The 27,316-nt window shown below is 39.5% G+C and overlaps 1 protein-coding gene across 2 annotated transcripts in view; it reads right to left on the bottom strand.

The window, feature by feature from the left end:
- Positions 1 to 334: 334 nt before the first annotated feature.
- The window catches only part of cdkal1 (CDK5 regulatory subunit associated protein 1-like 1), a 202,282-nt gene continuing 175,300 nt past the window's right edge, over positions 335 to 27,316 (bottom strand). For both annotated transcript variants that reach the window (XM_063880271.1, XM_063880270.1), the window contains exons 13-15: positions 15,693 to 15,776; positions 12,409 to 12,573; positions 335 to 1,859 (exon numbers count right to left, since the gene is read on the bottom strand). In XM_063880271.1, coding sequence (XP_063736341.1) covers positions 1,695 to 1,859; positions 12,409 to 12,573; positions 15,693 to 15,776 — 414 coding nt within the window. In that variant the 3' untranslated portion in view covers positions 335 to 1,694. The remainder of the gene's footprint in view (positions 1,860 to 12,408; positions 12,574 to 15,692; positions 15,777 to 27,316) is intronic.

The following is a 27,316-nucleotide window of genomic DNA, read 5'->3' as shown; positions in this document are numbered from 1 at the left end:
TGCATCTTCCTAATCATCCATTTTAAGCACTTTTCAATTAATTTCCAGGCACAGTGTCTTAAATGTAAGAAAGCATTATGGAAAAGTTCGAGACACAGATCAGGGTTACATATTGTATGAACTCTGAACCCTGTTTTTATTTCTAATAGAAATAAAGTAAAGCACTTTCCATGATCTGTGTTGTTTTTTTGTCAGAAACGTTCACGCCTTAAATCAATAGGTAAATCAAGTATGTTACAAAAAAAGCCTGACAAAATCAGAGCATAGTATGTCATATATAAAGCCATAGTGTATTATGTCATATATGTAAATAATTCCATCAATCAGTCAGTGATCAATTATTTCACGTCACAAAATGTGTTTTCCTTTATTGACAGGTTTCGATGGTCGCGACAATACTAATACAACTAAAAACCTCTGCCTTAATTCTGACTAAGATTTTGTACAACACAACTAACCCAAAGAAAAACAGAGTATTTGTATCACAGGGTCACTTCATCTGAATTTCTAATAAAGCAAAACAGATATTATTCCCCTAAAGTGGTATTTAGCAATGTATACACATTCCTGATACATTTGTCCATGTTCACCTTCATTGTATTGGGTTGGCAGCTAAAGACACTACAGGTCAGTGAGACAGTTTGGAAACAATACTTTCAGGTTGCACCGACACATGCAGATCAAACAAATCACATGGTATTCTTTAAGATAAAATAATGGGTCAGTATTAGGCAACAACTGAAGATTACAAACAAAAGCCACAGAGATCACATGACAAAAAAAAACTAAAACAGGTGTAAAACCGCTTCAAAGTCTCAAAGAAAGAAGTGTGTTATGAAGATCTGAAAATATACTTTCTATGTCGGTTATTCAAAAATAAATACTTTGAACTGAAGGTTAAAAATAAGCTTAACCAAAGTATTACACACACCCTTTTACACAGAATAAAATACCATTCTTTAAAGTAAGCACAACTCTATAACAAACTATTTGGAAATCGACACGCTCAGTACAAAACATGCTGGATCATCTATTGAGAATCACTCTGTAACTCAGCAGGCTGAACCGGGACCGACAGCATCATCATCCTCACTTCTGTTGCGGGGATTTCCGCAAGTATTAAATAATAGAGTTGTGTTTAATTTATCCTTGCAACAGCTTCATAGACCCGAAAACATGATCCAAAACACTTTACCAAACTATGAAATATGAAACGTCAAATAGGTTATATTTAAATCAAGTTTACCTTGGGTGTTATTTGTACCAAAAATACTTCTATAAAAAGTGTTTACTAAGGTCCATAGAGACTGCTGACCTGTCTTTGCCCATGCAGTTACTCATCCTTCAATGACAGAAGAAGACCCGAACATCACTTTGCTTGGAGCCAGCGGAGTAATATGAAATCATAGTACAACTACACCCCTTACTTAAAAGGTCTCAGTTTATTTTAAAATCTAACTGTACCAAAAAAAGACATTTCTCACCGAGCATTGAAATAAACTATACATGTGTGAAGGTGACACTGACCTCTTCTTGTGGTTAATCAGTTGAAAAAGAGAATGTGGAGTACGTTACACGGGATTTACAGTCACAGTTTTATCAATAGAAATCACCCGCCTCCAACAAACAGTTTGGGGTCCAGTGATGCCACTGACCTCCCCCTGCTCCACCAACTTCTTTAGTTGGCATTTACTCTATGTGTACAGTTTCTCTACGATATAAGACAAGATGGCTGCTATCAGGGTGACCCCGATTATCAGCTTTTTCAATACTTCCCTGTCCACACTGTAGGAACCGATCAACAGATGAGATGGAGAAGACATTGAAGAGGGACCTTGGAAGCCATTAGCCATCGGTTCCTGTGGGGGCAAACAAAAATAAAAACAATCACATCAAAATCAGATCAAGAAAGGTAGACATGTTTAATATGTAATTGATTTATTGTCAACCTCACACTGTGATCATATTACAAAACTTTATGAACATCTTGAGGGGGACATTGCTTATTTGTCTCTTTTGATTTTCAATCAAACTGTGTGCTGCATGTTTACGGACACGAGGGTCTCGGCCTAAAAAAGGTCAACATAGCACATACTGTCCTGTCATAAAGGCCACAGCATGTTACTGCTACCTGCTGTAGAGGAGGAGGAACTTTGACTCCCTGCCAGACTACACAAGAAGTTAACTGGAAGCTAAATAGTTAATATCTCTTGTGATATCATGTTCACTTTTACTCCAACGTGCTCAAACACACCAACGCGCACAAAGGCCCAGCAGGGCTGTCTCCCACACACACTTGAGGACACAGATTGCTGCAGCTCAAAGCAAAAGTCATGTTCATAATTCCTAATTAGCCGATGGTGTTTAGATTAAATCAACTGGCCACAGTCACAAATCAAACATCGAGGCTTGACAGCATAGTGGTCAGTGACCCAATGCATCAAATGTCAGTAATCAGAGGAATCTGTTCAGTCTTAATGTGTTGGACTATTAAAAAGACATCTACAGCTAAAAGGATGTGACAGTGAAAGATGGGGAAGATCAATGGTGAGAAAAGGAGGATCGAATTCAGATTATGTTTTTAAACAAATATCTGGAGTTTATTTGCACACATGAATCCAATTAATCACATTTATTCAGCCCTTGGTTATTCATGAAACACATATGTTTTTGAGTGGGATTATCATTGCTGCTGATCCGGATGAACATTTAGAAACACATCTATTGATAACACTTGATATAAGGATGTGGTGACATCATTTACAACTACTAGTACTTTATCTCCATCTTTCTCTGTATAACTGTGTTTCATTTGAAAGTTGCAAACTCAATAATAAACATAAATTCACTCCTTATTCCAATATTTTGTGGATGAAAGCATTCATAAAACCAGCCATTTCTTTATGCAAATGAGTGCATTTCAATTAGGGTGCCATTATCTCTGTGTAAAGCAGTTAATGCAGTTTTGTAGTGATCCAATTATTACAGAGTGCTGTGTATTGAATCACACTGATGTTGAGGAAGGTGCATTGTGATGTAGTTCAGAGCTCTGGACTGTGATAGTGCTTGAGTTAATCTCTCAGTAGCACACCATTTTCACATTACTCTGCTACAATGTTTCCATATCAAGTAAAGCTCAAGTATAACACGAGTACTTCTTATAAAAACATGGACAATTCATTCAGTTTGAGGATGGAAGGGTGCTTTGGACTACATTATACGGTGTTGGGAATGTCACTCGAAGTAAAACATGAAAATGAATAACTTAAAAACCAACAAACACTTAAAGCAACTGTGATTAGAGCAACATCAAAATTAAGTACTTTCTCAGATGATGGTGTGAATATAATTCAGATGGAAAAACTGAATAACCAGCCCTACGTCCCCCTGACCTCCACCCCCCCTCACTGATCACAATTTGCCTTGATGAAGCAGTTTAACCTCTTAAGTTTAAAAAATAAGAGTTAAGAGGAAAATATGCCTCACATTATTTGTGCAACATTTAGCAGCCGTCCACATTAACTTATATTTAGCAAAATATGTGATAATATATTCAATATAATTATGATTGTTGAAATGGTTATGCATATTAATAATATTTCATACACTTTATTCATCTCAAATCCATTTTTTTTCTTTCTTAAACCAACAAACAGAAAAGCGACTGCAATCCTTTTTTGTTCTTGCTTTTTACATTACTTGAGATATTAAGTTGTGGCCCTTTCGAGTTGAGCAATAGACAGATGGGACAGGAGCAAACAACACGTGTCAACATCTGAGAGGGCAGGACCTCTATCAGGATGACCTTGTGGTAGTTCCTATACGTCTCCTCATGCATGACGGTTTGTACAATTCCTTATCACCGTTGGGGAAGATTATGCAGGGGGATATTGAGCGATTGATCAGCTTCTCTCAAGGATAACCTTTAAATCAGGTCTCTGTTTACCTTCCGGCTGTAATCTGACTTATTTCTTCTTTATTGATTGAAAGTGCGATGTCTCTCTACATCCTAACAAAGTAGAACGCTAAGCCAACTTAAGGAATTATTTTATCAACTTCTGGCTCGGCTTGGTATCTATTGGTTTGGCATCTTATATAATTAGGAAAAGTTATATTTAGGAAACTCCCCAAAAACTCAGAGACATTGTTGAAAAGTTTGTCGAGCATTTTGTATGCACACAGAACTTTTGACCTATAAATGACCATTTAAAGAATGACAGATTTTGTGGAGTACAAACGCAAGCTCATCCTGTATGTACACTATGTATTTGTATGTAACAGAGTTGGTGCACACCTACATGTGTTGCATTCACATGGCTCCCTGTCCTCTCTGATGGTTGGGAACGCTACCTTGCCACCCACTCTTCTCCTCACCGTTGTCTGAATGCTTTCCTCTGTTACTACACACAATGGAGGAGGGATACTGTGACCGGCAACGCCTACGTGACACCTCTATGAGAAGTCATTTGCAGTTACAGACAATAGGCGGAGGAAGAATCAGTAACAGAGGTCTGGCGGATGTGTCCACATTTGCTTAAGGTTAGGATCTTCTGTGGACTCCCTCATGGCGAAACTAATATCATCTTTTGTTGCTGCCTCGTTGTTTGGAATCCAGTAAGTGTGCTTTGCTGTGGTGTAGGGTGGTAGCCACGTCAAGTCCCCGTCATAGTGCATGTGGTACTTGTCACTGAGCCTCTTAACTGTAAACGTGTGATCAAAAATGAATACAGCAAGATCTGTTGGGCTTAAATCACTTAGCCAATCTCTTCAGCAATAATATATTTGAAAAAAATAGTCCTTTTGGTTTATTAGTTATAAGATGAATGAACGGAGCATTTTTTTCATCATTCATAACTTTTCATTGACTAAATGATAAAATGACTAAAGAAAGTACACTGAAAGACTTCAATAAGATTGGGATAGAAGAAAACAATTGAATGGAAAGTGAGACAAAAGAAGAACCAGACTAAAAGGACTGGTGAATTAAAAACAAAGGTGAGAGTCAAAACCATTATCATTCTCTGCATTGACAGGCCGAGCACACTGCCTTCCTCCCGGCCCATCTATTCATCTGTCTCTCTGCAGGTGTCTTTTAACCACGGGGTGCCAGACGAGGCGCTGAATTGTACAGTCTAAAAATCTATTACTAGTAGGGAGGATAAGTGAAAATCCAAGTGCCAGTAGGTGTGTGTCAGCACAGTGGGACAGGTGGGGGGGGGGGGGAGAAGTGGAAAAACGGACAAGAAATGAGGGGAAGGGGCAGGAAAAAAATGAGAGATGTGGCTTTCAATGATAGTTCACCACCTGCTATGTGGCATGCTGAGCCTGTGCATATGTCTGTGAGAAAGAGAGGGTAAGAAACCTGGCATTTGTGAGTAAGTGTGTTTGTACGTGAAGGCCCGTGGTGGATAATTTTGTCTCTATGCTCACAGCGGTAGAACCGAATGAAATAATCCTCCCCGAAAATCATCTAAGACTGCACTGGGGTACAGCGCAGCTAGATACTTTTCCTTCAAACTGCAGGACTCCCCAATGTCTGTCTGGGTCTGACTAACTCTGCTCTAATTCCAAAGTTGCACATGGGTGTCTAGTGCAGACTTCACCAAAACACTTGATATTTTCACACAAAGACACACACAACACATCACGAGAGCCAGAAAGCACAATACACAGTGGTCTCATTCCTCACATGATCCTCACCAGCTGTCAGTGTCACTCTAGACACACACACAAAGACTATGGAAGTGGTTTGTGTGTGTGTGTGTGTGTGTGTGTGTGTGTGTGTGTGTGTGTGTGTGTGTGTGTGTGTGTGTGTGTGTGTGTGTGTGTGTGTGTGTGTTGTGTGTGTTTGTCTGAACAGATACTGTAACAGCCTATTTAGTCACGGGTGATTTGACAAAGCCACAGCGACAATCACAAAGAGCTGCAGCCGTATTTTTAGCTGGACAGAGGGAGACATTAACATTAACAAGATAACAAGTCATGTTTCTGATACTTTGTTGGAGCACTATGGGACTCAAAAAGAGAAATAGAAGCTCAGTGGGGAACTTGGGTCATGTTCTCTTTGTCTTCCTCTTTTTAATCTGTGCAAATGTTGTCACTTTACACACTCACACCTACAAAACATCCAAATCCAAACACGCTATTAAGTTACACGATGTAACGATGTGTTTCTTCATGCCACGTGTGTTGTTACACGTTGACTGTTTAAACATGTGCAAGATGACTTACACACACAAAACATACACGTTTACATAGGCACACGCCACTGTGTAACATAAGAAAATAATCAACAAAAAGGTTTATCATATCAATCTAGGTTTCAATTTCTTCCAGATAAAAAACTGACCTACATATTCAATAAACTCATATTCTAGTTGGTTGTGCATGGCTTGGTCTGGCTTTGTTTTTCTACAACTACGCAACAGAAAAAACAGAATTACAGCTAAGTCAACAGAAGCAAAAAACACAACAGTGCATCAACTAGTGTCCGCAGGTCAACAGTTTGTTTTAAAACCGTTACTTATCTGTATATACTTTTTTAGAATTTTTAATTTAAATGTGTTTCATATCCCTGTGTGAATCTGTACTGTTTTTCCTCTTCTCTATTGCTGCATAAACGCTTGACTTTCCAGTAGATGTGTACAGTACTTTAAATTTCAAGGCCTTTAAAGTTATCTGATAATCCATTCAAAGACAATTCCTGATTTATCTTTCAGAGTTTCTTCTGGCTCGTAAGCCCTAAGAACCTGTCATTCTGAGAACATTCTAGCAGTCTTATGAAAGAGCATGACAGTGCCATAAACAACATTGGTGCAGACCTGAACAAGATTTACTTGCTGCATAAGAAAAACCCAAAACATCATTAAAGAAACCAGTCACCCTGCTCACACACGGCTTCCTCTGACACCATGTGGGAAACGCACCAGAGCATCACCAAACCAGCAGCACCCCCCAGCTGATAGACAGTTGCTTTATATGAGCATCAGACTGACATGACTCTCTCTCTCTCACACACACAGAAGTTTCAAGTTGTTTTCTCATAGAAAAGGTTTACAGTCACAGTAACTAAATACAGAAAAACATTATGTGTGTATAGTTTGAGGTGTTAAGTTTCCAAGTATGTGTCAAACACATGAAAGGCACTTATACAGACATAGATGCTTTCAGGAGAAAGCTATACAGACCATCAGATACACGGACACACGTACACACATACTTGGTTGACAAAAAAAAAAGGATCAGTTTCATATTGAGAAGGCACGCAAGCTTACATAGAGAAAATAAATCTTGTGTTATCTTAGTAATATTGTATATTTGCCTGCAAGCAAAGAAGGAAAAGGCCTCAGGTGGTTTTTAGACAACCAAGGACATATTTCAGTTTTAATTTGACATAATACAATACAGCATTACATCAGGTGTCTCAGGTGATTGAGTAATAGGGTAGACAGTCCTCCCTGTTGCCTACTATTGGGGATACCATATGCACAATTAAACAGTAGTAAAATATGTGAAAAGTAAAAGCCTACACTAAACTTTAGACTGCCAACAATCATTAAACTGTTGACTGGAGGTGGAGGATATAAAAGACTGGACATTCCACTGAATCTTATGCAGCCACACCGAAATGCCTTCCAAGTAACCCAAATAAAATATCCTCTCTCATTTATCCTTCTGTATAGCTGCTGACCTAAACAGCAGAAGGGATGGAAAGGCAAACCCTTTAGGGCTCGAGGTATATCTGAGGGTTTCCCAGAGCTGCTGCTGTCATGTGGGACAATGATCAAGTTGTACTCAAAAGTTTATACAATTAGTCACCTGAGGCCATGCTTAACTGCTGAGAGTAAAACTTCAACAAAACTGCAGCTGTAATTCTGTTAAGAAGAGCATGTTGAGCCGTGGATGGTAACATGTGAATAAAATGGAAAGCCATGGGTGACTCATCTGTGGAAGAGCTTTGCTGATGAGTTTGTCCACAATACACATTCTGGGGAAAGGCTATCTTAATGAAAACGTGGAACAAAAATCCCCAAAACAAGATTGCTCAATAACTAAACAAAAAAGCAAAAGTGCTTTGTTATTTCAATATTCCATCTGTGGTTCAAAGCAAACTCAGAGCAAGGGGCATATTAAACCCTTTGACATTTTAAATAAACATAACACAACAAGGGTGCGTAATGCCACTTGACATGTTAGGTAAAGAAACTTAAAATAGACTGAATTTTGATGGCTTGACATCCTATGTGACTGACTTTGGTTCTTGAAGTATACACAAAGCACAGGCCATGTAATACAAGTTGACATGCTAAATGAATTTCTTAAAATAGCTACGCCTGCTGTTTTGAAGGCAAAACAAATGATTTGCTACTAGAGTAAACAAAGTCATGCAAAGGCCAAGCCAAACCTTTTGACATTTCAAATAATGAAAAAAAGACTTGAGAGGATTAACTGTATCCCGACCAGAGGAGATGGGCTAATCTTTGATTTTTGTTCTTTTCCTGACAATACAGATGACAACACGATGGGTGCATAACGCAACATCAAAGCAACAATCCATAAGAGTTGCATGTCAACACAGAGCAGTTCAATTGTTTGGGGTGAGATACAGATTTTAGTAAAAATGTGTTGGTGGTGTGTGTGTGTATGTGTGCTATGTCTACACCATGACTGTGTGTGTAAAGCCAGTGTTTCATACAGCCTGCGGCAAGTAAGAGTCTGCCATGCGCACCGGGGGGGGGGGGGGCTGCGCGTTGGTATCAGTGTCTGTGTGCAAGGATCTTTGTATACGAGCATGTGTAATCTTTGCTGTACCAATGAACCTGTAGTTTATGTAAGCATAATGATGCAAAATACCAGCAATCCCACCCACTCAGCTTGTGCTAGAGTATACAAAGACACAGTTACAATTTGACTACGTCCACGCAATCTGTGTTTATGTATTTCTCTTGTCATCCATTTACACAAGTAAAGAACACAAACATGAACTGGTTTGACTGATTAAAACTGCAGTTGAGGAAAGAGGTAATGGAGAGAAATGTAATGAGCAAAGTAAGAAAAATAGAAAGAAAAATGTGTCAATGTGTGGTCATGGAGGGACATTGTTCACTACCTGCATTCGTCCATCTCAATCTCTCTCCTTTTTCTTTTCTGTGTTTCAACTATCAATTTGCTGTCTTTGCTCCCCTGGGAGGAGCAGAGCCGTTTTCTTCTCACTATTCTCTTAGTCCCCTTGAGAAAGTATGCTGTGAAAAGACCTGATTATTTGGTGGCTCTCAAGCTGCTTTTTTGTGTCCTGATCTCTCCGTCTACCCTGTTCGTACTCCCTTTCACTTGTTTTTCGTTTTTTTGGCCTCCCCCCGCCTCTTCTATCATATAATTTCATCTGAGGATGAGTACTGCTGAAGATACTTTCTCCTTTTCTTTTCTGCACCGTCTTGTTGAGTGCTTTCTCTGCTATTGTGTCCCACTAAAAGACTCATTACTGTCCTTCCCCTTCTGCAGAAAGTGCTGTTTCGGTGAATAAATGTCTGACAGACGGAGAGATAGAGAGAGAGTAAGAGAGAGAAACAGAAGAAAGGCTGTCATCCATGCCAATAAAAAGCAACATTTTCACCCTCTTAAACCTCAGTTTTTTTCTTCGGAATGAACAGCAAAAACACAGAGGCCATTAAGAACATGTCATGGTCGACAAAGGACAGAGTCTCGGGATGCGCATGGACAAAGAACAGTGAGCAAGCAGATCACTATGAGTCCATCCTCACTACTCACCCATCCATCGACCTGTCTATATAACCACACATCCATGCGTTTTTTCATCTCCTCATCCATCAGTGCATCGAAGTCATCATGTCTTATAATTATATCTATTTTTTCCACTTTCGGGTACATCCTTCCCAAGCAATCCACATAAGCTTTCACAAGCTGTTCCTCTATGAATCCATCCATCCATTCATATATACAGCCATATTTCTCCAATCCCACACTGCAGCATGGATGCTGGCTGGAGTGCAATCATCTCTCTCTTCATTGCAAAAATTACAGAGCTCTCACTTTGTTCCTTTTTCGACAAATGGCAGACCTTAGTGGGTTCCTCTGCCTTTCAAATCACCCACTTATCTGCCACTCTCTTATTCTCACATTGCTTCTCTGCATCCTAGACGAAACAGCAAAGCTCACAATAGGTCCTTCTATCAGCTACTCAACTATCATTGCACCTCATCAAACAATCTCTCTCCTCATGGTCCTTTATGAATTCTCGAGCTCGCTGCCGAAAACCTGTAATTAAAGACTCTGATGCAAGACATGGAGGTGAACATGTATCTGCCTTTCCCTAAACGTTCATTCATCTCACATACACATTCAGCTCAGTGTGTGGTGGACTCGCGTAGAGACTCAAAGATAAAAGATGGTCTTCAAATATGTATAACCACTGTCTGTGTGCAGGGGTGCATGCCCTTATGCATGTGTGTATACATGGGTATTACTGAAAACATGTGTGTGCATGCATACTTTCAATTAGAACTGTTCACCTACAACAAGATTATTTAACATGCTGACTTCATCGGTTTCATGGGCATCACATATACCAGGGGGCTGTGTGTGTAACCTACAGATACTGCTGTGTTTCCAAGCCATTAGTTCAATTATCTATTAGCATTGTGCTCCAGTGCCACTCTTGTGTCATTACGAGCTGACATTGCTGGCTATAACGGGCTATGGGTTACAGATCATGAGCGGCCTCACTGGAGATCACTTAATATAACAATATGTTAATTGTCAATGAGCTGTGGACAGCAGAGACATAATTTTTCAAATGGTCATACACTGAACTGTCACCCGCTAAGTCTGTTTCTCCATCGGTTTGTGATTTGAATGTTAAGTTGGTCTGCCTCCTTTTTCCCCCACTCAAATGCCACAATTTCAACTACACTTATGACACGTGGTGAGTTCCTTTTTTGTGGATGAACCTATTGTTCTAGTCTCAACCTACTTTATAAAATAACCATAGCACATTTCATTAACAACCCAAACCTTAAAGCACCAGGTGTGTCCAAAGACACTACATGTGTGAAACGACACAAAGAAATGTTGTGTCCTATTCAGCTTTTGTCATTTTAAAATATTCTAAGTGACAAAGACACCCTTTTCAATGAGTGTAGAGATAATGACATTTTCCTCTGAGAAAAACTCCTGAGACACATTTGGACCCCGGGAGTAGTAATACTTGTCATCAGGAAATATCCAGACAAAGGTATTTACAGTACATCGACCAGACATAGCGTAGGCCAGTGTGTGAGAAACAAACTGTGCACACCAGTATAAAGAATGTGTGCATGTGAAAATGTTCAAGAATGTTGAAAGAGTGAGAGGGACAGTAAGTGATGGGAGAGCTTGTGCATTGGATGGGCGGCAGACTTTATGAGGTAACTCGTTTTGCAAGGTCTATTCCCCACTTCTGAACTGTTCATTGCAGAGTGACGCGCCGCTTGGCTTCCTGTGAAACCTTTCTCTTTCGCTCTTTTTATCTCATTCTCTGCCATCCATTTCTCTCTCTCTCTCTGCTTGCTTTCCTCTTCATCAGTGACCCCCCCCCCTCTCGTGTCTCTGTCAGTTCCTTTCTTCCCCTCCCTCTCTTTCTGGCAGTAAAAGGCTGATGGAGTGTGAAATTAGAAAGTGTATCATATTCTGCTCTGTGACTCCATGTCCTGAGCTATAAGCTCCAGCTAGTCAGAGTGAAAAATAACATGCAGTGAAACAGATACATTAACATGGGGTTTTGTGTGTGTGTGTGTGGGTGTTTGTGTGTGTGTGTGTGTGTGTGTGTGTGTGTGTGTGTGTGTGTGTGTGTTGTGTGTGGAAGTGGGTGTGTATTTATGGCAGAAAAGAAGAGAGGACAGTTTAGCCAGCCACAGCTTATCTTAAATTACTTATCTCACGCCTGATACACTGGGGCTTTTCCACAAACTGTAGAAGCCAGAATGGATTAAAAAGGTGGACACACACTCACACAAACACACGTTATTCAGTTGCTGACTGAACAACTTTTCAATAGTGTGTTGTAAACACAACTTTTATGGTTTTGATAAGGAAAGAACCTACAGTGCTTGACAGACACAGGCTGGATCCTGGTAGACTCATGTTCACCAATACTGTACATAATACCACATTGGCAACTGATTTAAAGCTGTTAAATATAAACGGCACTGAACTTTTTACTAATTTGCCCCACAAAAAATGACTAAAAATAAGAGTTTTTGTAATATATTAACCGCCAAGTAAACTCTGTTTTAATGTGTATGCTACCATAACTGATAATCATTTGTACAGCCATGAGCTGAAGACTGTGTTTACATAATTCTTGGAAAACAAAGTTATTGGAAGTGTGCACGTGTTTTTGTGTCGGTTTACCTGCGTCATGCCAGACACCTCTCCTTTCTGCAGTGGGGCAGCAATGGAGGGAGTGAAGGGCTTGCTGTCTTCTACTGGTCGGCCTTTCAGGAAGTGTTTTCCTGCCTCATAAATGTCCACCTCGATCATCTTTCCTTTAAACTCAGCCCTCATAGGCACCAGCACCTGCAAAGAAGGAACCAAACACTATAATTAATGTCACTATAAAGTTTAAGAACCCTCAAAAAGTAGCGCAGTCAATCATTCATAAACATGTGTGAATGTATTCATTGAACAATTACTTTCCAGAGGTGAGATATATTCAGCAACTTACACCCATCTGCATACTTTACCACATCTATCATGTACATTTTCAATAAACCACTGCTCAGAACTGTTTCCTCAATGCTCCCTCACATTTTTTATTTAGCTAGTCCCTGCTTGCTTACAAAAAAGACCAGAGCTGAGCTTTTTCAGTTGCATTTATCGATGCCCTCAAGGTCGAAAACTACGGCCACAGCTGTGTGATAAAACCACTGGGATTTGCTGGTTTGTCTTATTATTTCACCATGGAAATTAACAATTTCAGCTGATCACAACAGAAAGGAAGAAAAAAACAACAAGTTACAATTACTGCCTAGTGTGAAATGGAATTTGTTCTTATTGACATACTTTAAAACCGTTTCCAAACTAACCACAAAGTTGACAGAGAGACACTGATGTATGCTGTTCGCTTACAGAAAGGTTTTACTTCTCTCAGATTCATCTCTCTTGCAAACACTATTATAATGATTTGTGTTGTGATTATTGGTCGTATTTACAATTGCAGTCACAACCAAAGTAAAGGACTTATTTTAATTACAACCAATAATGCATTATTTTACTCAAGTGAAAAAAGAACATATCACTGTATAACCCTGTGTTCACCTTCTGATTTAAAACATGATGCAATCCTTTCTGAATAAGCAGACAGCTGAGCAATTTGGAGCCAGTTATGATATTTTTAAACATAAAACAATATCATAGTAACGATAATAATGTGATGATGTATTGATCCCTATGGGCTCCGCAGCGGAACAGTAACCTTGGAGCTGCGGAGGATATAATGTGTTGCCCAGGTAAACTTCAGGAGGGTGGGTGCATGCTGACTCAGATCCTGTGGTGGTCTGTCTAACCATTACAAGGCTCTGCGGGACTAAGCTACTGACTGGGTCGTGAATAGATGTGAACTGGTGGAGGGAGGGTTGCTGCTGTGATGGCAGGAACAAACCTGGCTCAGAGTTAATCTGTCAGTCTTTATCCAGCTGGTGGAATATGATAGGAAATGGAGAACAGGCCGGACAGACACACAGCCAGCACCACACCTGCCTAATCAACACACCTGCTGCTCGACACTCTGACCACTGTGTGTGTGTGTGTCTGTGTGAGTGGCTTGCAACCAGGCTGAGAGCACAGAGGCAAAACAGCAGGGCTGTGGGGGAGGAAGGTGAGTGGGTTTTGTGTGTGTAGGTGAGGGTCATTTGAGGCCCATTACAGGATGATTAAATGATGAAAGACCTTGTCCGTTTTCATTGGAGACACCTCCTCCTTCTTCCTCACTCAGCCCCACACACACACACACACACACACACACACACACACACACACACACACACACACACACACACACACACACACACACACACACACACACACACACACACACACACACACACAGGATGGGTGTCTATTCTATCTACTGTAAAAGTGAAATTAGGCCGTTTGTTCACACTCACACCTCTCTCTACCCCCCCCCCCTTGCCTACTTCGGTCCGCTTGTCTCTGCTCCCACTACTCTTTGCACTTCTTTCCTGATCCCTGCTTTCCCGATATTTTGCCCCTTAAAAAACTAATCCTCCCAACAAAAAAACAACATCTAACCTCTTTCTCTATTTTCTCTACAGGTTTCTTTATCACATCTTTTGGATGTTGTTAGATATGTGCAGTGAAGTTTAATCTCTCAGTTTAAAGTGTGATGACAGTATAGCACCAACAATACATTTCAGTTTTAAAAAGTGAAAGAATGTTGCTTAAATACAACTTTTTACTGCGAATCAGACAGCTGTACTGTGTATAGAGCCTCGAGTGTCTGTACTGTATGTGCCTGTGTGTCCTGTAGATGTAGACATAAAGTATACATGATACGGGGGTGTATCCCTTGGGGGGACAGATTCAGGAACATATTGGTACATAGTGTTTTCATGTTATTTTTTCAAGTCAGTGTGATTTAAGAGTTCATGCCAAATACTTAATGTCCAAAAAAAGAAAAGAAAAAACGACAGAGGAAAAACATCAAACATGTCAGCTGGCTTTCCTCTGGAGTACAGTCAACTGACACACATGACACACATTCCTACAAATGCACAAATGCACACGCATGAAGGAGTGTGCACCCCACAACAGACACATGAACCGAGTGACACTTGTAACTTTAGTTTATATCCTGCAGAAGGAGGTGCAAAAGAGGAGGGGTGGAGAGGAGGAGAGGAAAGTGGAGGGGAGGAAAAATTATTACCATCCCCTGCCCTCCCTGTTAATAAAAAGCATAACTTCAAACATGTTTCTGATGATGGTTAAAGCAGGAGGAAATTGATTTATTTGAAGATGTTTTAAAGCGAATTTTTCACAGGTTGAGAGAGGGTCTTTGAAGCCATGCGGATGTGAGTGTGTGTGTGTGTGTGTGTGTGTGTGTGTGTGTAGGATGGAATGTTCATGTCTTTAGGGCTGACCTTAATGTTAGTACAGTAAAAAAAGGCAAAAAGTATTGCCGCTATCAGCAGCCAAATGCTCTCAAGACCACCGCAGGGTGTGTGTGTGTGTGTGTGTGTATTTGTTAGTGTGTGTGATGTTATAGCTAACCTACTTTAGTCAATACAAGCTTAAGATTCTGACACCTGCTGTGAGTGCTCTGTGACATGCAAAGCAAAGCTTCTGACCTGATTTGCTAAGTGTGAAAATGAGGGAGGGTTGGATTAGCTTCACATTATGAAAAAAATCATCAAACACAGATTCATTTACTGCATTTTCAATGTATTTGATTTTGATGGGGGAAAGTCTGTAGGCCAACTTGACTATTTTAGGATTCATCAGATGCAGAAGCATCAACAAACATTGAGCGTGTTGAATTGTCCTTTCGCAGATGCTGATATCCATGCCAGCCAATGAAACTTGATTTTAACTTTGATCACCAAAGGTTGGATAACTACATATGTCCTGTGGAGTAAGCGCACAAGTCATTTACTGAAGACTTTGAACCATTATCTTACCTGTTCATAGAACTTGTTGTGAGACACATAGTATTGGGCGTCAAATGACTCCTCCGTCACCAGCACATGTTGCCTCTCCCCTACCTACAGAAAGAGAGAAAAACATTTATCAGACAACACATCAAAACATTGATTGACGAATATCACATTTGTCTTTCAAGCCGCATTAGTACAAATGTGTTTTATCTATAGATCGGTATGTGTGCAGGATAAATATCCCTGATAATCATTTAGGACACTCTTTTATCTTATCTCCTTTATGTCTCACTATAATAGTGTTATCTCGGCATCTGGTTTTGGGAAGTGTTGTCTGATTACACAAGTCTATAATGCCGTTTTTTCTTGCCAGCCCTAACGAGTGAGAAATAGTTCATATTTATTCAAGGCGAACATTTACTGATTTGGCTTTATGGAAACACTGGAAAAGGCCTATCTCAGTTTAGAGTATGAGCAGCTAATATTAATGTTTATTACATGGCGCAGTTGAATACTCAATTCTGATTGGTCAAATCCAAACATGTGACACATTGTTAATCCAGTAGTACAGACCGCTGCCAAAGACTATATTGACCGTTGTTAAGGACGATCGAGAAAGAGAAGGAAAAGTGGTTAAAAGATGGAGCGCTGGACATCAGACAATCACCAGAAGAAGACAGACAGGAAGTCAACACTATGGAACACGGTCTGGGCTCTGCCGTGTTTAACAAACTTGTTAGTGGATCAGAAACTGTGAACAGACTTGAACATTTACAGTAAACCTCGAACAGTGCTGCCGTAAAGTTGTTGTTGTCACAGTTTCAGCCGTTGGTCGGCCGTTGAACGGAGAAATACGATCATTTTTGAGTCAATAAAATCCTTTCAATAACTATTGCGAGTCGAGTCGTTAATTTGTTTAGTATCTTGCTGTGTAATAAGCGGTCTTCAGCGAGGCGGTCATTATGGGGAAAAGATCAGCCGACAGGCTGATCAGGGAGTCTGACGCGAAGCGGAGGGATCTTGATCAGCTTGAAGGGTGCCCTATGAGTTCACTCATTGTGTTACATAGGCCAAATGTGGGTTCAGTAAATACTAAGGTTATATTGAACACAAGCAAGCGGCCTTCATTGAACAATATGCTACATTCAATACGATCCAAATTCAATCAAAGTTTTGCGCTTTCATGTTTTTTCAGGTTTTCTGTTGGTGCAGTTCACCATTTAATTACAATCTCAAGGTTGCCAAGATACTTCAGTTTTAGTGCTTTGACTAGGAGAACAGTGAGTACCATCAAACTCAGGTACTTAAAAAATAAATTAATAGCATAAAAACTCACAAGGCTACACAAGACACAATTAAAGTACTTGAAGCACAACCACTATTCAGGAAATCAGAACATCAAGTACAACAAGGCCTCCCAATCGAGACATTTTGTAAGGAGACACAATTAAAAGGAAGTCCTTTTTTGTTGAAAAATGTTGTTGACTTAAAGAAGGAGAAAGAGGAAAATCGAAGGATGGAAGGTTTAGTCAGGCATGAATAAAACCACTGTTGGATTGACAGTCAGGGAAATATATTTAGTCACTTGGATGACAAGCCAATACTGTTGATAGCATAGTCTAATGCATCTCCTCAAGTGTCCCGATTGATGAACATTTCATCTTGGATGTATTTAAAACATTGAAATGAGCTGAATACAATGTCCTAGGTGAGAAGCAGCGCACTTATTTTGCCATAACAAATTGGCATAAGGTTTCAAGGTTTTATTGGTCATATGCACAGCATATACAACAGCATATACAACGTATACGCAATGAACATCTTATATCCCATGCTCCTCCAACAACTCAACATACATGGTGCAAATAAGATAAATAAAATAGTGCAAAAAGAGAGAAGAATATTTTAAATAACAACAATAAAGCTTTAAGGATGTAAAATATATACACATGTGGAATACATTGAAAGTATTTAAATACTTTACTCTGTTGAATGAGGAGGTATGGACAGATACATATATTACGTATAACAGATGTATATGGCAGATATGTATAATATATATATATATATATATATGTATGTGTGAGTTCAGCATAAAGACAAGCCATTGATCTTGTCATGTAAGGCCCCATCACAGAGAGAACCATAACACCTGGGTTTTACATTTCAGCAACATACAGTACAGAGTGTCCTGGAAGCTCATTGGGCAGTATTTGCATTTCAACTCTGTCAGTGATGAGCGCTGTAAAACTGTGCTGACTGATCATTTCCTTAGCAATATGTCAGAGCCTTAGAAGTCATGGCTCTGACACATTGCTCAGGGTGTTTCCATTTTTGCAGACACTCATCTTCTCTGCTCTTTTCTTCCCTCCTTATCGTTCTGCTTCCATCCCTCTCTCCTATCTCGGGGCATTTTCTTTGTTGTTCATACCTCTCTTCCTTCTACTATAACTTCCTCTCATCCTCCTCTCCTTTTTTTCCAACTGATTTTACTGTGTGTGTTCCAGCACAGACAGCACCTGCAGAAGCATGCTGACAGACTTAAAAGGAGACCAAATAAATCACTGTTTCCTGCAAACAGAGCAATTTTCAGGAATAGGGTGGAAAAAAATATCCTTTGAACATTATTATTGGATAGCAAACATTTGATTCAGGTGTTTTGTTGTAAATCCTTAGCACTGAAGGCTGATGTCTCTGCCCTTAGCCTCAAATCTATTAATGAATTAGACAATTTCATAGTTTTGTAATTATATTTAAGAAAGAAAAACATAGGTTTTAAAAAATCCTAAAACTAACTTGCTTTCTGTTGACTTTGTTTGTTCTTAGTTTTAAAGTTCTTCTCATTTCCTCCAGGTGTTGACAAGTGAATCACTTTGGGAAAAAAAAACAAAAAAACAAAAGCATTTCTTCACAGATTGTCTCACGCTCAATATATCAAACACACAGAGCAGTACTCTAGTTAAGTACAGGATGGTCATCATGAGTTATTTAGCTATCCACTAACCAAAGCCTCTAAAAGTTTTAATTTAAATGTCATTAACACACTGTATGGCAGAAGGGAGATCTAGATGAACGGAAAGCTAGATATGATGTGAATTTGTGTGAATCTGCCTGAGTTAATGATAACTAATCCAGCCCTAAACAACCAGTGACGAGCAATAATCTGGGATTAAAGTATATCCTAATATGTTGATTGAACTGTGAAATAAGAGGATCATCATGCATGCACACACCCCGGCATAGACCAATGACTTATATGAGAATGAAGTGAATTCATTAAATGCAAGTTCCTGAGCTGCACACATTTCTGTGCCCCGCACCATGCGCTGTGTGTATTTGTATGCAGTGTATGTGTCTGCATATGAGAGCGTCTGCATTTAGATTTTTATTTACTATTAAAATGTGCCACAGAATACCAACCAAGGTGGGTATGTTTATGTCTCTGCATAGTGAGACGTTTATTTACTTTGCCATGCAGATAATAACATCCCATGATAAACAGCTGATTCACTACAGATTTGTGGGATCATGAGTTTAATTGATAATAAATCCACATCACAACAGGGATAATGAAAGAACTGTGGATTTTAATTATATTCACCATTTTAATCTTAGTCACAAACACAGGAGTAATTCACTCATCTACATCATTCAAAGATTCTAACGGCATATGTTGCCCTTTTATTTATTTATCTTTAAATGGAAGTGGATTATGTTTCTAACCACACTGAAAAGCAGCCAGCCTGTTGCATAGGATTAATTATGAGGAGCTCATAGTCAGTGTCAAAAGAACAATAATAACAAAAAAGGAGTAGGCATAGGCTGATTCTTCACCTTGAAGCACGTTAAGGAAGGATATAATCTAGGAAAAAGTCACATTCGAATGATTTCCTTCAGTACGACTGGTCTTAATAAAAATTAAGCGACATTCGAACTCACACAGCAAATATAGCTTCAACAAGGACAAACTACTGTACATTATCAACTGTCAATATTTGATTCATTCATTCGACTCCAGGCAAATGAGTCAATGTGATGATTCAATAATGTGAAGTGCTCACGGATGTACAGTGTGACACCATTCAAACAGCCATGATGGCGCCTAGCCTAGATTAAACGTGCTGCTCATTGGGTATAGGTATCCTCAGATATTGCTGAGATGATATAATCATTACACACTTGACCATTAAACGTCATCACTAAAAAAACACTCATTAGTGGAACTAATTGGCCATTTATACACAACAACACAATCGTTGTGGTAAAGACTCAGAACTCTCATAACAGGATAACAAGACAATGTCCCCAAAAAACTTCAAAATGTATTTGTTTCATTGCACCATGTCTTTGATTCTGTTTCAGAGTGCTCCGTTTGCCGTTGCCATTTTTTTTTTTTTTTACAAAACAAATCTCCCCCGGACCGGGGCCGGTGCATGACACTGTTATCCTGGGTGCCAGCCGAATTTAGCCCCGCCCATAACATTTTTGGTCGGGAAGTTCGGTCTGGCTCTGCTCCGTTGGGGAAACATTATCTCCGATCTTGCGACAGTCGAACCAATCAGATTGCCAGGGCGGGCTTTATACGATGATGGAAAGATGATCAACAGGGACGTAATCGACTACGTCACTAAAGAGCGCTGGGGTTGAATTCGTTTGAAACAAACATGGCTGCCGCTGGAGAGCGAGGATGTTTAGATTCTGCCATCGAGTCTGTTCTACAGGATTTCAACATTGCATTCATTTTGAAAGACGAACAGAGGAACGCGATAAACGCTTTTATCGATAGAAAATATGTTTTTGCCGTCCTTCCTACATGAGTTCCGTTGACATCAAGTGTGTGTCGCTTAATCTACGTCACATACTACGTTAATTGATTGTAGGTCTATCCAATTGAGCGAAGAGGCATTTTTTTTCCTGGTTCGGTTGAAACACGCCCCATAATCAAAGCTCTATGGATCAGTTTCAGACTGTATGACGTAGTCAGGCTATGACACTGTATGTACAATTAGCAGCACATCTACTAACACACCGCTCAACACAGACTTCTGTAGCCTCCTGTAAAAATTTTTGCATTTTTCCTGCTAAACAGAGTAGGGAGTGATTTATCAGGGCTAAAGAGAGATGCTCTGATCTTTGGTAGGTTCTCTTTGAATAAGCCTCTTGAAAGAGAAAGAAAATACACCCCTGTTGGTTTGTGTATTTTTTAACCACCCTCAAAGTCAAAACCAAAGTAGAGTAAAAGAGACTCAAACTTTTGAGTGTTTGCCACAAAGACAGAGGGGATTAAGGGTGGCTTTGGTTAAATGTTTGTAGGGATGGATGTATAGTAAACTCAACATAGATCAAAGTAAAACAAATGAACTTGATTTATACAAGACATGTAGGAAGAAGAGGATGGAAAGATAGATCACAATGAACAGAAACAGAAATCAAAGTTGAAAACATTTTTAAAATGACTCGTGCCATTTTCTCTTTAAAGAACAGAATTGTATGTGAGTTGTTTCAAATCTGTGTCCCCTGCAAAGCCTCTGAAAAGCCGTCTAGACCAATTATTTCATGTTCACACACACATGCACACCCTTTTCAAACAGCCATCAGTAGCAGCGGAAGGTACTTTTTCCAGTCATAAATCTGACTCCTTATCTGTCTGTTCATGCTCTGCACTGCAGGAGTGTAACGATATCAGGAAATAGGTACTTTGGCAGCTAGGAGACTGACTCACTATCTAGTTGGCTGCACTAAAGAAAGGAAACGTTTACTGCTGCTAGGTTTACAATCCAATACGACTGGCTCCAACAATCTATGATGTGAAATTAGTCATGATGTTTGAATCATTGGTGGCCACTTGAAAGTTTGATAAAATACAAAAGAATATGATGAGGAATAATTCATGTAGTTTGGTTAACATAAAGCATTCCAAATGTTGATTAAACAAGGGTGAATCAAGAGAACAAAAGGAAGGACGTAGTGCAATTAAGGACTTTTGAGATTTGGAAATGAATGACTATTTGAGAAAGAATGGTTGAAGGTGAAATGAGTTTATGACCACCCCAGCTTTGACCCAAACTTGACTGCAGTCTTCTCTTTGAGGGTGTTTTCAAACTTGGTCCCCTTTAAAATAATGAAACTCAGTCCTCTTTAAGTGGACCAAAAGAAAACAAACTCAGTTCTTTTTGTGTTCTCATTGTGAGTTATTACAAAGAGGACCGGGTTCTCTTTCTGGTTCAGTTCAGCTTTGATGGGGCCTCAGTCCTGTTTCTGTTCACACTAGGTCCTATAGAGCTCTCAGACCCCCACTGCACTGCATTCTGGGTAGTTTTCACTTGGAACAAAATGTCTGCTGCTATGCTTGCTCTCCTGTGTTTTTCTGGTTAAATTAGCTCACATACGTAAGGAAAATAGAGTTATTCAGATTACATATGAACACAAAAAGCGATGACAACTACGACCATTACCATTACCACGGCTTGCTGCTGCCATACTTCTCTACCGCTCTGAGTTTTCTCGGCCGCAGTCACGTGACCACTCTACGGCAAGCGAAGAAGGTTACAATACTGTGCAAAAAGGCGAAGTGAACCCGGTGCGCTTTGTGTTCACAATGCGCAGATTAGGCGAACCGTACCGCTGACGTTTTAGCGAACCGTACTGAGACCACCTCCCGAGGTAGTCTCAGTACGGTTCGTTTTAAAGGGATCTGAGTACGGTTGGATTGTTCACATATACACAAAAAATGCTGAGTCATCAATCTGAGTTCGTTTAGAGGGCTGAAAGGGACCAAATGTGAAAACACCCTGAGAGGCACATGGTATCATTATCCAAACACATAGAATAGTGCAGTGGGTGTGTTTCATAGAAACAGAGAATATATTAAAAGGTTATTTCTGTTATATTTATTGAGATGGATATACATCCACCTACTCGGAAGCAATTAGGTGTTTTTTAATTCACATACTGTACATCATGTCAGCAATACTTTGTTTCTAAAAATAAACATGACATAAAGCTCAAACCAAAAAACATAGCACTTAACCTTTTAAATATCATAGCAGAGTACACTACAAGTCTGCAAGTAATTATTGAGCTTACTCGAAGCCTTAAATGCCATATAAAAAGCTAAATGTATCGGCAAAAGTGTAATTTTCAAGGTTTTTAATGTTAGAACACAGATTCGAAAAATCCCAGGTGAGGTATTGTCATACTTCAACCACCATTTGGGAACTGAAATGTTTATCAGCAGCATAGAGGATTGTTTTATGCAATAGAAAAACTGGATTGTTATGAGCTTTTGCAAGTTGTAGAATAAATTAATGACGAACAAAAAGCAGATGTATAATGTATGACAGAAGAAGACACACAAGGTACAATATGTTCCCTGGCTTTAATTCAGCCCTGTGAGAGTGTGTTGGTGCCAAGATAAACTCTAATAGCATGAGAAATAGAAAATCATGCAGACTGACCCAACAAAACTAACCAAACACACACAGAAATACACACATACTATAATATCCTAACAATCAAAGACCCGTCACAACCAGGACACGGAGCTTCGCTTCTCTTAGGCAAGTTTAACAGCAATTACCCTGACACACCTTACTCTATACACACTGGGCCAGAATCTCACTAGCAATGTGTGTGTGTGTGTGTGTGTGTGTGTGTGTGTGTGTGTGTGTGTGTGTGTGTGTGTGTGTGTGTGTGTGTGTGTGTGTGTGTGTGTGTGTGTGTGTCTTGAGGATATACACCATATCTTTAATGCTTTCTTGGCTCTCTGAGTCTCTCTCTCTCTCTCTCTCTCCCTCCCTCCCTCCCTCTCTCTAAACGGGGCTGTTGAAATATGAGAGATTTTTGCCAGGACATAATACTCTGCACCTGCATCAAATCTACAACCCCCCCCCCAGGACTTTTTCTAGCCTTCCGAAAGCTCATAAGACTATGTTACACACACACACACACACACACACACACACACACACACACACACACACACACACACACACACACACACACACACACACACACACACACACACACACACACACACACACACACACACACACACACACACACACACACACACACACACACACACACACTTAGAATAACAATGTGCTTTTGATTCCAAGAAAACTTGATGGCAAGGTAAACAGGAGAAATGTGAGTCAATGACCAAGAAGTGTTTAAGCAAGGAGAGACCAGCCATGGCCAAAAAGAGGTACTGAAATATGAACCTGTTCACCTCACTTGTGATACAGTTAACAAACACTGCACACGACAACTTAAGTGGTAGCCTTACAAGCACTCCTGTCTAAGCTTGTACTTAAAGAAGAGGCTTTCCAATAATGGACAGGGACAATCTTACTGTGCTCAAATCAAACAAAGCACTGTGTTTTGTTTTCCGGAATGCTGAGGACACAAAATGTACTCAATCAAGGACATTTCATTATGTGGAAGAAAGAATGGCAAACGTGAAGGTTAGTTGGAAACACAATGCAGCAGCAATGGGCAACTTAAAATGTCTCAACTTTTGTTTGCAAAAGCCTTCAATGTAGGTGCAGGTTTGATCTGAACTCGCGGATCTGATAAATTACTCTTTAATATTGTCATGGTTCTTCTGAATATGTTGATTTAAACCTCAAAGAGACACTTAATACAAAAGAGAAACACCTCTCCATCTAATTTTTTTTTACTGTAAATGTGATTTATCTGTAACAAAGTTCCAAAGTAACAAACAAATGATAAAATAAGTTAATTGTTATTCAAAGAAATGGCAGTGAACAACTTCAAAAAACATCATTTATATACTATTTCTACCCAAACATATATACGCCTTCTACATCTATAAGGATGAACACTGAACACATAGTGTACTGTCTGCAGGTGAACATGTTCTAAGTCTGGATGATAGTCCACTGTTAATCAAATATGAAAGTCAAAGAAATGTTTTGAGGTGAGCATTTAGCACTTTTTGACTATATCGAGCATAGTAAGACTAATGGATTATATCCGACTAACAGTGAAAATATTCTCATTTAAAACGTATACATACTGTATATACAGCTCCGGAAAAAAATAAGAGACCACTTCAGCAATATTAGTTTCTCTGGTTTTATTATTTATAGGTATGTCTTTTAGTTAAACATTTTATTTATTGTATTCTATAAACTACTGAAACATTTATCTGTGTTGGAATTCAACAGACACTGGAATGGCTGCCATACATGTAGAGATAAAGACTTAAGAAAAATGTGGAGCGGTCTCTTCATTTTTTCCGGAGCTCTCTCTATATATATATATATATATATATATATATGAATTGAATATGATACACTTGCAACAAAAAATAGTAAGTTGCACAAATACAAAAAACAGAGCAATGGGACACAATAAGGAGGACATAAACACGTTGAAGCATAGTTTTGTTCCCATCTCCATTTGTGAAACATGGACCGCATATCAGTACTGGTGCTCTGCTCATCCTTGACAAAACACACGTAAGTCTATGTATACAAAAGCTGTTTGTAGGCACAGTTACACAAAATCAGACATGTACACACTTGATTGCCTCATCAATTTCAGCTATCCAACAGAAAAGACACTCTATTCTGCCACCAGTGTGACAGATCTAGTTTATCAGAGGAAATAGATGTCTCACACAAAACAGACACAACACTCACGCACGCACACATGCACACACACAGGCCTATGACAGTAGCCTGAAGGCGTTTTAATGTCTCAGATGCTGGAATGAATCATATCAAAACAGAGACATGGCAGAAAACACATAATGAAAGCCTCAGTAACATCAGTTACTAAAATACATGAGACAGAGACACAGACAACACAAACACACACAATCACAATTAGACAAACAGAAAAAGATGTGTATATTTTATCCTATACAAACGTATACCTTGAAACAAAAAATGTTAGCCCCAAACAATTCTCAGGTAGAAAGTATTGGCAGAATCAAATGTTACAGAATTTGCTTAACAAAACAGGAGAGATATTTTTCACATCCAAACACAAGTTTTAATAATACCTGGACAATATCTTAACTTTGTTGAAACCTAAAACATCCTGCAGAGATCTACCTGGTGGTTTATGAACGTCACCTTGCATTACAGGAGATATTGCATATCTCACTTCCTGACACGCCATGCAACCAATACCCCTGGGCCTACACATATTCTTTTTCTCATACCACGTGCATTATATATAAGCATTGATCATGTGTTTCTATCCTGTGTTTGAATGGGTTCAATTGATGTATAATATCACGTAACCACAGTGATTGGAAATCGTAAAAACATTCCGTACTTCTTTATTTATTCATCCACTGAGCTGCTTGTTTGACAGAATAAGCGTGTGTGTGTGTGTGTGTGTGTGTGTGCATGTGCATGTGTGTGTGCCTGTGGGGATCAAGGCCTTGGCATTACAGAATCTATGTCTAAAATTGTGTGTGTTGGCAACTGCGGCATCAATCAGAGCTCAGCTGTGATTGTCAGGCTGATTGTCCGTTATGTCCCTCTGGGCCTGGAGGTGTGTGTAATTCATGTGCGCATTTGTGTGTAAGTGAGAGAGGGGAAGAGAGTGTAAAAAAGTACATGTGTAATGCACACATCTATACATCCACATTAATCTATAATTGCAGCTGAAACTAATGCCATGGCAATAGAAGTATGATTATGATTATCACTGGAGGCCACACCTGAAGACACAACAAATCATACATGCATAGGAAGGCCTATCTATCCAACGCGTCTGATTGCTGTTCAGGGCTAGCCCTCCGGTCCTCCTATTAGAATGAGAGAAATAAGACACGAGCTGCGAAGCCACCCTGGTGGCTCTGTGGGATAAGGCGAAGATCATGTAGTCCTTATGCCTGATTGAGTTTAAAGCCGGCTCATGACCTTTGGTGCATGAACTATCTAAGTCTCCTTGCTTCCTCTTCCCCCGACTTTTAGTAATTGTGCAAATCCAAAAAAATAGGTCATAAAAGTGATTGGAAATCTGTTTGGAAACTGATAAGACACAGAAAATTGTGTGCTACTAAGAGTCTGTCAATGTACAGACTTCAAATGCTTTTCTTAGGAGAAGGGTGGAAGACGTTGTTAGTTGTTTGTGTTAAACTAAAATGACAACAGTTAGCGAGAATAGAGAAGTAGAGATGTGTGATTTTCAGGTAACACTGCCAAAAGTAGTGTCGATAGTGAAGTTGGATAGTTCATGGACACACAACCCAATAACTTAACCCTAGCCCTAAAAGTCAAGTTACCCCTGTAATGTTGGGATGTCCCAATAATTTTTTTCCCAGCCCATTTCCTGACAGTGTGTACAATTCATTTCACTTAGAAAGGTTTATGATATTATTTTTATGGCATTTATATTGATGAGCTTTAGGAAGGTTTATACATCATGTATAAGATATTTCTGCTGCACAACACTTATCACTAGCATTCTTCTCGACTGAACAAGGTATAAAACAAGTTCAGTCCATGTCGAACACTGTCAAGGTAGCAACTAATAACTATCATTGTACACCACATACCACTCTCCTTTCGGTCTCTTGTGCCTACAGAAAACTGCCAAGGGATTGGAGTGTTCTGTGATGTAGAGTGTTCGCTCTTGGATGCTCAACATTTTGATTCCCT

The sequence above is a fragment of the Eleginops maclovinus genome, chromosome 3, assembly GCF_036324505.1.
Source record: "Eleginops maclovinus isolate JMC-PN-2008 ecotype Puerto Natales chromosome 3, JC_Emac_rtc_rv5, whole genome shotgun sequence".
Lineage (NCBI taxonomy): Eukaryota > Metazoa > Chordata > Actinopteri > Perciformes > Eleginopidae > Eleginops > Eleginops maclovinus.
Note: the sequence above shows the minus strand (reverse complement) of the source record. Positions and strands in the feature narration are given on the sequence as shown.